The following is a 12024-nucleotide window of genomic DNA, read 5'->3' on the forward strand; positions in this document are numbered from 1 at the left end:
CTTTGGTTCAACATTGATAGGAAAATCATGTGTGAAAGTATTCAGGGTGATGCAATTCACATTGTAGAAATGACATTGGATAATTTGTAGTGGTGTCTTTAGCCATCATATAGGAAATCTACCAAAAATGCACAACATTCCTGAATATTTGATGGAAGGGTGGTGGCCTACAAGTTTGGACCATAAGTTTGGTAATTCACTAAAAAGTTAGAGGGGTAAGGGAAATTTGGAAGGTTTTTCTTTTTTTTGGTAGCTTCCTGTACTGCTTTGATTTGCATTTAAGTTGTGAAGGGAAATTGGTTAAAATTAAAATTTGAAGAATTTGTAAGGGTTTTCATGGCAGGGAAAGTTTTTTTTATGAGTTTTCTCATGGCCATCATTAGGCTTGATATGATCCAACAAGAAGGAGGGAGTACCAAGCCTAACCTGACATGGAAATCACTTTTTGGTGAACTCAAATTGCGGTTGGATTAGTGTTCTATCTTACAAGTATTGGGTATGTATTCGCATCTTCACTCTCTTATTTTTTCTAGGAATATTTCATGCATTTGGTTCTATAATTTACTTTCGGAGACCCTAATATTCCAATATTCTTTATGCAGCGATGGGATATAATTTTGGGGCCTTTAACAACTTGGTTGATAACAGTTTTTTTTTTTTTTGGGGGGCGGGGGTGGGGGGCAGTTACTTATGTTGGGGTAAAGAATGCTTTAGAGCTCAAACTTGCAAATGCCCAATTCTCCTTCTCCAGAATATTTAAATTAGTACCTTCTTTTTTCTCAAGTTGTAAAGATTGCATTGTCTCAATCTAGGTAAGATTTGTCTCACTAAGACCATGCACAATGCTAGTTGATTTTTAGATGTTGGGAAGAGTGGGCATGTATATGCTTGAGTTCATACATTGGATCTCTTCCAAAAGATTTTCTCTTTCTAGACCACTAGAACGATTATATATTTAGGAGAGAAGTAAATATGCATCCTCAAATTGAGGAGTTTAAACACTTAATGGGGCACATCTCCCATCACATATGGTTTAATCAACTAGTAGCCATTCTGACCATAGTTATGGACCTGTTAATTAAACATTGAACCACTATATGGAGAACTAAAGATGAAGTGTCAATGTCTAGCGAGCAAGTGGAAGAATTGGAGTTTTCTATCAACAACAACCACCATGTAACGTTCCTCCTCGAGTAATTCGAGTGGACAAGAGCTTCCCGGTCTCTTCCTTAGCTTAGGAGCTTCTCATCACATATTGACCTTCCTTCCTAGATGAATTAATATATTTCTAAAATTTCATAAAATTTTGAATTTTGACGTATGGTATAAGAATTTAGTTATAAATCAGAAATTTTGAAAATGTAAATACTCTATGGCTAGTCATACTTTTTTATATTTATGAAGTAAACTTTCAGTAATATAAATTTCTTAAAAAATAGAAAATGATATATATGAATAGATATTTATATTTATGTGTTATTAATAAATTTTAAAAAAAAAAAGTTTTTAATTAGTTGAGAATAAACCAAAAAAATTGTTTTTTTATAATTAAATTTCTATGAACTTATTTTATAACTTAGTATAGGAAAAATGTTATCATGTTATATATATATATATATATATATATATATCTTTTTTATTTTTTATTTAATATTACACATTTTCTTTTATTATTGAATATTAAAAAATTAATAGAGAATATAAAATAAAATAATAAAAAAATACCAGTAAAATTTACTTATTTGATTATGTCCCTTATCATTTATCGAATGATTAGATAAATTAAAACGCATCCCATTTTAATCCAAGGGCATTAGGAATCTTAACTATTTTTTCTATCTTACTTTATAATCGAGAGCAGTCAAACAAATGCTACATTGTTAGAGAGGACGCATAGCATATGCAATTACAACACTACTGAAAAATCATTTCTGATATCCGAAACTTCAGCGAAGATTTTGATGTTAATTTCTGATCGTAAAGCGTCAGTATTTCATTTCACCCACTCTTGCCTAACTAATCACGCTTACATTGAAACCATCAGACATAAAAATTGCCTGCACCTCTCGTCGTTCAGTGGGAGAGCAGCAGAATTTTCGGATACTAATTTTCGTCAAATTTATCGCCTCGAGCATCTTTTCCTCGGGTTCTGGTCACATGGGACGTTCTTCAGCTCCACGCCAGAAGCAGGTTTGTGGCAGGTCTGTCAACTGTTTTGACAGAAACGCCATAATATACGTTTTCCCTCGCATCCTTCTCAGGACTCCTGAACTGCCATTTCAATTTTTTTAAGAACAGCCAGACGCTGAGAATGCAAACATTACTTATCACATATTTACAATCAGATAACGGGAGACTAGGCAAACATTACTTAATACACAAACATAGGTATATATATTCATTCAAACATTAAACCCACAAGTATATATACATTGAGATAACAGGAGACTTACATCCGGATATATCCTTAAACAAGTAGTATTTTCTCAAGTCCAGAGAAGTATGATTATCTAAATACAGGCGAACCAACAAGTACAGAGGCAATGGAAATGCTCTATGATAAACCGTTACAATAATTAGAATAGTATGATGTTACTATTCTATCGAAAATTTATGGTGGAATTTACGTAGGACTTTCCTTTAGTTCCAGTAGTTCGAAGGAACTTCCTGTATTCATTAAACGTCATCTGCCCGTATCTTGGAGGGCTGGATTCATCGATCAGCTCCTTTATAGGCCCGACTTCCTTTTCCCCATTAGGGTTACAGAAAACTACAATCGACATTCGTTCCTTCTTCTTGTTAACAACGCAACAGTGTTCAACGCTTTTGTAAATTCCGTTTGTCAATATCTGCGCAAAAGATAATAAGAAACCTGAAAGCACTTTGTCCACTTGAAACAAAATATTATTTGAAGCACTCACCTCTATTTGATCGCCTAGGTTTATCGTCAAAGCATTAGCAACAGGGCGCACGGGCACCCAATAATCTTTTTTTCGAACCTGCAAGCCAACAACATCATTCTGTAGTAGAACGGTTATTCCTCCAGGGTCGGAGTGAGGGGACAGTCCATAAGTCAGTTCCGGCTGTGGACACACGGGATAATAATTGATTCGAACGCAAATTCCAATGCTCTCCTCATTGCCAAAAGCTTCCTTTAGATAGTCCGGAGGAAGGCCCAGATTCTCTGAAAACACAGATAGCAAGGTCTTGCAAAGCTCCAACGTTTCTTCACAGTACTCCTTCATTCTAGCCCTGTTATTTAAGCAAATATCACAAACTGAGAAAACATTATCGATGTTTCATGACTGCATACACTTATAAAAAAGCTTTGAATCCAAGCCAGCAGATTGTTATTTATTGTAATTTTAGGTTAACCGGTTGAACAAGGATGTTAATAAACATGTGACTAATTTTGTAAAATCTAAGTTAACGAAAATGGCCAATTCAAACATACCGGTGCCTATTAACTAAAATTCTACCCACGAAAGCATTTATATTTTTTATGTCCAATTCAAATTCATTGTAGCTATTTTTTTTTAATGTGATTTAATGTAGTTTAGTGATATGAGTTTAGGTAGAGATCTTTCAATAAAAAAATACTTAATAACAAAAAGTCTCATTAACTAAATCCATTCTAGCTCATTATGATGTTGACTAATATATAACGGAAAATACTATCTACAAATATAAAAACCAGAAGTTCAGATCTTAATATATTAACAGAAAATACTATCCACAAATAAAAAAACCAGAAATTCAGATCTTTTATGAGTTCAAATGTCCGAAAGTGTCTAGGTACGAAAAAATTATATTTAAAAATATATTGTAACTCCTTTCCTGTTTCCTATACATCTTACAAAACCACTTATAGAGTATAAAACAAATAATATATTATGCATAAATCTGTGTAAGTCCTGTTCCATGAAGCGGCATGCAAAAGAATGTCCCCAAACTGTCCCAAACTGAGAAGCACATCATAATAATCAATACCGATATCCAGGCTTAATAAGGTACTGGTTCTTCTTCTGATATGTCGGACCAAATGTGGAAAATCAAATAAAAAACAAATCGGTCTACAGTTTTGTTCAATCCAACCTATAAATATGATTTCCCATGAACTGTAATAATTGAAATCAAACAAACAAGTAGAAACAATCCAAGAAGAAGCACGAAAACTGCACTATTCAAAGGGGCCAACACATAGATGAATCCATAAAAAAACAAATCGGTCTATAGTTTTGTTCAATCCAACCTATAAATATTATGTCCCATAAACAATAATAATCGAAACCAAACAAACAACTAAAAACAATGCAAGAAGAAGAACGAAAACTGCAATATTCAAAGGGGCCAACACATAGATGAACCCTTCGTCACCTATATTGCTCTGGTTTAGAAGGCCATCTGTGCTCCTCTCGTATGCAAAGCGGCAAAAAATGATGATAATAGTAATCCCCCCAATCGAGAGTGCCGCCTTTGTGCACACCAATTCGACTACCATATCCAACATAAGTCACAGGATCATTGGCGTGCTTTTGCTTCTCCTCCAATGGGAGACGAAAGAACTCCCTCGACGCCTCACTTCCGGCCTCGAGCTGCTCCGGAGAAATCCCATGGTTAATCACTTGGAAGAATCCCCACTCCCTGCATGCATTTGCTATTTCTTCCATGGTCTTCCTGCGGCGTCCGTCATACAGGCCCGAGAGGTCTATGATGGGTATTTCCTCTTCCACCACCCGTTGCCAGATGGGCTTCTCTTCATCAGGCCTGATGTATCTCGAAGGCAAGCATTGGATGCCGCTTTCTGCAATACACTGAACTCTCTGTATTGGTTCCGGCCAATCCATTGGAAAACGATGCCCAAAACTCAGTCTACCTTAAATAAGTTATTGGATATCAAAGCAATGACGAGGTTGCTAAATCAGTGATGAAGCTGAAACCCTACAGGTAGCCATCCTGTATCACTTCTCGTGCGAGATTGCGAGATATATATTGTATTGGGAAGTCTAATTAGAAAAGCATTGTGTTGGATTACTTTATTTCAATTTTGTTTGATTACTTTATTACAATTAGTAATGGAATATGTATTTTATAATTTTTGCCATTAAATATATGTCTTCTTATCTCATTAAATATATTAAAAAAGAATTTCAGTGGCCTCCTCATACTATTAGATTTATATGTTAAATAACTTAAATGACTACTTTATTTTTTATTAATAAGCTAAATTAAAATATCAAATGATTTTAATAATTATTTTGACTCATCTCTCTCATTAAATATATTAAAAAAGAATCAGTGGCCTCCTCACACTATTAGATTTATATTTTAATAATTATTTTGACTCATCTCTCTCATTAAATATATTAAAAAAAATCAGTGGCCTCCTCACACTATTAGATTTATATGTTAAATAACTTAAATGACTACTTTATTTTTTATTAATAAGCTAAATTAAAATATCAAATGATTTTAATAATTATTTTGACTCATCTCTCTCATTAAATATATTAAAAAAGAATCAGTGGCCTCCTCACACTATTAGATTTATATGTTAAATAACTTTAATGACTACTTTATTTTATTTATTGATAAGCTAAATTAAAATATCAAATGATTTTAATAATTATTTTGACTTATTTTTAATATTTGTCTAGTTTAGCATCAGGTCAATTTATTATTAATTCAAAATTTAGTAAAAAACTTATCAAGGAAAATAGTGGAAATTATAAATTTTTGTTGAGAGTAGTTTATTAAAGAAAATACTGGAAATTCTGATATGATTTTTGCAAAAATCCTAGTCACAATTATCTAACTTCAAGATTTTGCATACTCAACAGATTTTTTGATACCCACCAAAAACAATAAACAATTGAAACATTCTTATAATCAAGTTTTATGAAAAAATTAATAAATTCCAGCTAAAAATAACTTTCCAAACAAATTTGTAACCTCCATAAACAATACTTTGTATTGTGAATGTACAATGATTTACTGAATTATATTCACTCATTTACTATAAATTCAAAATATCTTAAACAATTATTACTTTTAACTATTATGTGAATTATCTAAATTTCTATTATACTTTACTGTATACACATATTTATGTTCAATATCAATTGAACAGTAATAAACAATTATCACCCTTACCTTCATTATCAAAATTTCTGTTTGTGCTTTTGTGTGGTGGTATTCCAAATATTACTTTTAACTATTATCTAAATTTCTTTTTCTATCAAATATTACTTTTAACTATTATCTAAATTTCTATTTCTATTATACTTTACTGCATACACATATTTATATTTACCATCAATTCAATCCTAGTAAACAATTATCACCCTCACATCTCATTATCGAAATTTCTGTTTGTACTTGTGTGGTGGTTTTCTATGTTGTATTTCCATGGACCACGGTTTACAATACTTTGCCAATGAGATTCGTCCCGTGTCGTAATTTGTCATTACATGAGATCTTCAAAAATCAATGTATTTCTCCCCGGCCGTAATTCGCCCTTAAATCAAATACTCAAGGTTATTTGCATGGCATGAAGTGATGGGTACTCCACTTGGTTAAAGTATCCGTCTCTGATGAGGTGGGTCATCGTAGTTGAGTCAGATGGTGTGCGGACCATTAGGGTAGGCCCGCTAGACATGTTGCGTGGAAAAATATAAAATGATAACGAGCAATTTTTGCGTTTCAAAGGTAATCATCACATTCTCCAGCGATCAGAAAAATATATTTTAGGGATTTACATTTTATAATAGGTTAATATAGGTTATTAATTGGAATTGAATTATAAAAATAATAAATTCTTCTCCATTATTAAAAATAAATTTAATTAACTAAATAATATTAGTCATATAGATGTGTAATTAACAAAATAATATTAATCTTATATCAATATTGATTTATAATTTTTTTTGTTTAAATATAATTTTTATATTAATTTAATTATTTATGTTTTTCACATGAAATTTTTCTAAATTTAATAAGGTATTTTGGAATTATAAATTTGAGCTATAAATTCTTCACAAATTTAGTGCATAATTTTTTCAAAGTATTAATGCATTTAAAAACAAAGTTTAACCAACAACAAAATCATAGTTTAACAAAAATTAATGGCAAATATTATATTCATTTACTATATGAATTTTTTATATATATAAAGATGACAACTTTGGCCCGGCTGACCGCATGGGCTTTGCTGCTTAGGGTTGATCAAGACACTCCATATCTTCAGCTGGTTGTTCCACTATAAATCTGGTGGTGTTTGAAGTGGCCTATGATGTCTACATCTCCTTTTGTGCTAGTGGGGCAGGTGTGGGTGGAAGAGTGGACCGAGTTCCTAATTTCAACGCCACTAGAGGGGTCGTGTATCTCTAACCTTTGTTGAGGTTTGATGAGGGAGGTCATGCACCTCACGTTTTGTTAGGGTTTGCATACAGGTCAACCTAGTTATGTTTTTTTGTGACCTGGTTCGAGTTTGCCTATGGAGTTGCAAACCTGGGAAATGGGTCTATGTCATGCAAACCATGAGCAGATCCATGTTAATGTAATTTGTGCAGGTGCATATTTGACGCAAGGCGATGCGTTTTGATCGTAGTGGCCTGAGATACAACCAAGGCCAAGGCCTCAAATAATTCATGGAGAAATAACATTCCTCCTCAAATTATTCCTGGAGGAATTTGAGACCAAGGCCTTAGTCTCAGCTCACTTTTGCCCTAAAAATGGAAGAGGTCTGTTGATGATACTTGTGTCATATGGCCACATGGACAAGAGAAGTTAGATTTGTTTCCTAGCCATATTAATTCCCAATCAAACTCCATCAAGTTCACAATGGAAGCTGAGATGATAGAGTGTCTTCCCTTCCTTGACATTCTCCTCTCTAGAATGAATTATGGTACAACTTCTCACCAAGCTTTTTGTAAAGACTCACACATAACAATATCTTCATGCTAGTTCTCATCATTTTCCAGTGCAGAAATTTGGTGTTCTTAGCACTCTTGCAACTTGTGCTCTCAAAATCTCGTATGAGAACCACGTGGAGTAGGAGAAGACTCATCTTCTTGAAGTTCTTGAAAATAGTGGATACAACAGAACTCAAGGCCTAAGGGCTTTCAAAAATCCTATAAAGAATTAAGGGTTAAGACTGCTCATGTTGATCCTATCTTTAAGGTTCATCTCCCATTTATCCAAGGGACCACAGATAGGTTTTCCCATATCCTTAAAAAGAGTAATGCTTCTTCTTCGTTCAAACCTCTTAATACCATTACAAATTCCCTTGGATTTGTTAAAGACCGTGTAGACTCTAAAGACATGAAAGGTGCCTACTTGATCCATGTCTCCTATGGGATTCCCTACATTGGATAAACTGTTCACTCCATTAACCAAAAAATACATGAGCATGCAGTAGGCATTAGACACAACCATTTCTGCTCATTAGCTCTAGCTGAACATGGGAAGGAATCCAAGCACCATGTACACAACCATTTCTGCTCATTAGCTCTAGCTGAACATGGGAAGGAATCCAAGCACCATGTCTGGATTGGGGATTCCAAAGTCATTGCTAGGGCTGATCACTTCCACCATAGGAAGCTTAGAGAGACTATCGAGATTGAGATACATGCAAGAAATCTCAACACGAAGGTTGGTTGGAAATTAAGAGCGAATTAGATTTCAGCCCTCTCTTCTGGATTTCAGCGCTCTCTTCATGATTCCACCCGTACCTTCTTTTTCTTTTTTGGGGGGATTAATTTTGTTTTTGGATTCTCCTTAAAAAAATAGATTTTCTAATATTAAACTTATTTTAGTAAATTTTCTATTTTAACCCTTAGAGTATTATTAATTGTTATAATTTAATTTATTCTATAAAGATTCATATAGTTTAAAATAAATGAAGACTATATTTATAACTAAATATTTTTGTATTATTTAATAAATTATTTACTAATTCCTAATTCTAAATCCCTATAATTTTATCATTTAATTCTTACTATCTTATAAATTAAGTTATTTAATATATAAAATTAAAATAAACAAATTCTTAACAACTATTATATAACTAAATAGTATTTTGGTAACTAATTCTTAACCTAGTTGTCTTTATTGCGACTTTTTGGAAGCTTCTCCGGTCCTGTGTAATTTCTCTAAAATTCGGCAAGAATTCATTGAAATCACAAGTTTGATGAATAACCCCTGCACAATAAAAGTGCCCTAGGGGTTTTTGAGGGTGCTCAATCCATATATACATTCAAAAAACTAGATTAAATAACACAAATGAAGATTTCACCACAAATTTAAACATGGAATTCAAACATCGAAAACTCCAAAAATTCAAACAACTCTATTCCTAACAACTAAGCTACTTATTCTTGAAAATCAATTGATTTTTTCACCTTTAATATTAATTATTAATTAATAAAGTGAACCAAATACTAATAATATGAAATCCAAAAACATTACTATTTATAACCATATTAGTGATTCCAAAAACAAACCAAAACCATGAACATAAATGTTTCCTACTAAGTCTAAAGAGATAGATATATCTTCATGATGCAACTCCAGCACCTTGGCATATCTCACCTTCAGTGAGCAAGATGAGCGAGCCGGCAACTTGACAATGCAACCAACCGTAAAAGGACAAACAGCCCATATGTCTCACACGGCTTTTTATGACCTGTCAACATAGTCCATCAACTTCTCTGAGTTAGGTATAGGTTTCCTCAATATCTGCGAGCTATTGGTACGCTGCTTTATCATGAGAGAAAATTACAGATTCGGGCCATGTGTAGGCGGACAGAGACGGATGCTAGTTTAATATTTGATAGGAAATTCAATACAACATGGGAATCTCAGCCATTAACAAATTAAATAATTGAATGTCCTGGTAGATCATTGAATCAGAAGGTTCATATTATCCGATGAATATGGACATGTATGGGAAAAAGTGAAAAGTGGATCTTAACTGCGCAAAAGAAATCTGAGGTATATTTGCGATATTTTACCTATCATTCTGTACAACTTGCCAACAATTCAGAAATATATGGCTACGTACAACCGTAAATCTTAGATGATAGCTGGTGATAATTTTTCTCATTATCAAAATTCATAATTAAATAAAGTTAAGTGGTCTCCTAAAGAGATGAGCACTTGTAAATAAGTTATTCATGATTAAATAAAGGTAAACGGTCTCCTAAAGAGATGAATACTTGTAATTTGTAAGTTGAATAATAAAATTAGTCAAATAAAATAAGTAAATCTTAAATAATAAAAAAATATGTAAAATTTAATGTGTATCTCAGTTTTTTTTGGTATTCGGAAAATATGAGGAATATGATTGAATTATTCTTTGCCATTGGCTATATGTGTGATATTTCAACAATATTTTGAAATAATTAAATTAGGTTGTAGATTGGTATATAAAGATTAAATGCTTAAATATAAATTAAGTGTTTTAGTTAGAAAAATAAAATGGGGTAGATTTCAAATTATTATTTTTTTAATACAGAATTATATAATTGTACACAAAATTATATATGATATTTACATAAATAATTTCATTATTAAAGACATTTATAATTAAATAATGGTTATTTTTAAGTATAATAGGAAAATAATATATATGATATTTACATAAATAATTTCATTATTAAAGACATTTATAATAAAATGATGGTTATTTTTAAGTTTAATAGGAAAATAAGAAAGGTAATTTGCAAGTTAAATAATAGAATAAGAAAAGCTCAAGGTAGATTGTAGATTTTGGAATATTTTAGAAATCTAATTGATATGTTGAAATTCAATTTATTCTATATCAATGTTATTAGAACCGAACCAGAACCGGTGGAACTCACCGGTTCGACATTTTTTTTGCCCAAAACTAGTGTGAATTAGACCTCTCAAGCGGAATAGGACCAGTAAGTAAAAGTGACATTCTCCTTAATATTTCATTTCCATCATTTTACTTAATTTTTTAACATTACCATGAAATGACTCACACGTTTGAGAGTAGTTCCAACCTCATTGGATTTCATAGAAAGAAAATAGAATTTTAGATTTCACTCAAAATAGAACAGAATTAACAATTTTTCAGGATATCAGTATTGTGGGGAATCACAACGTTTCCATTGGGTTTTCTCATGTGTGAGGGTAACAAACTATTATTTAATAAATATCAGCAATGTCTATATGTACTTTGATGTTAGTGACATTAGTTGTCAGACTCCTCTATCATGACTCTACTAAAAATGTACCCAACGCTCAAGCAAAATCTTGACTTTACATGCTACGCCTTTTCTATCTTATTTTAATGCTTAGAGGGTTATATTGACGATGAAGATCCTAATATAGGCAATGATTTTGCTAATATGTAGGTATTTGTTGTAGCATGATTCTTTTTGGATGCTAGAGGCCATTTAGAGCCTATTTATTGATGTGTTTTCGATGTTTTTGGTTTGTTGTTTGATTGCACTCAATGCTATATAAATGAGAAATTTTGCTTATCTGTGTACAAATGGTTTGGATTCATATGAATGCACATGTGTGTGTGTGTGTATATATATATATGTTTTTCATTAAAATATGAGTATTTTATGTGTTTTTGGTAAACCGGTTCCTAGGGCACAAGTTTTTTCAGTTTGATCGCCAATTTGTTTATGATAACATTGTTCTATACATTAAATAAAACGGAATATGTGATGGAATTACACTCAATTATCTAGGCCTTTATGGAAAAATTAAGTGCTCCAAACTCAAATTAAGTGTTTCAATTTAAATGTGAAACAATGTGGTGTAAATCTCAAATTAAGTAGGATATTTTTCTTATAAGTCAAATGGATAGTCATAAATAATGTGATTGATAAATAATTTCATTATCAAAGTTATTCATATTTAAAGTAGCACAACCATATTAGTAAAAGTGGTTGATATACACAGATAGACATATATTAACCACGTTAATAATTATTAGGTGTATGATACATATTTAATATTAATATTTTGGAAATTCAAAATCAT

General features: G+C 32.0%; 1 protein-coding gene across 1 annotated transcript; it reads right to left on the bottom strand.

The window, feature by feature from the left end:
* Positions 1–2475: 2475 nt before the first annotated feature.
* Positions 2476–4932, bottom strand: LOC149201528 (jasmonate-induced oxygenase 1-like). Its single transcript, XM_089399765.1, has 2 exons — positions 4378–4932; positions 2476–3252 (listed from the first exon to the last, which is right to left on the bottom strand). The coding sequence occupies exons 1-2, from the start codon at positions 4845–4847 to the stop codon at positions 2601–2603; spliced, it is 1122 nt and encodes a 373-aa protein (XP_089255891.1). The 5' UTR covers positions 4848–4932; the 3' UTR covers positions 2476–2600.
* Between the last annotated feature and the right edge of the window lie 7092 nt (positions 4933–12024).

The sequence above is a fragment of the Pinus tabuliformis genome, chromosome 2_1 (assembly GCF_031772625.1).
Source record: "Pinus tabuliformis cultivar Carrire ecotype Pingquan chromosome 2_1, CPIR1, whole genome shotgun sequence".
Taxonomy (NCBI): Eukaryota; Viridiplantae; Streptophyta; class Pinopsida; order Pinales; family Pinaceae; genus Pinus; species Pinus tabuliformis.

What these genes read in the sequence shown, in the direction of transcription:
- LOC149201528 (XM_089399765.1), bottom strand. Translation starts at nt 4,847, where the DNA reads ATGGATTGGCCGGAACCAATACAGAGAGTTCAGTGTATTGCAGAAAGC. An exon ending in TCTAAACCAGAGCAATATAG is followed by an intron (nt 3,253 to 4,377) that starts GTGACGAAGGGT and finishes CTTAAATAACAG; the next exon opens with GGCTAGAATGAAGGAGTACT.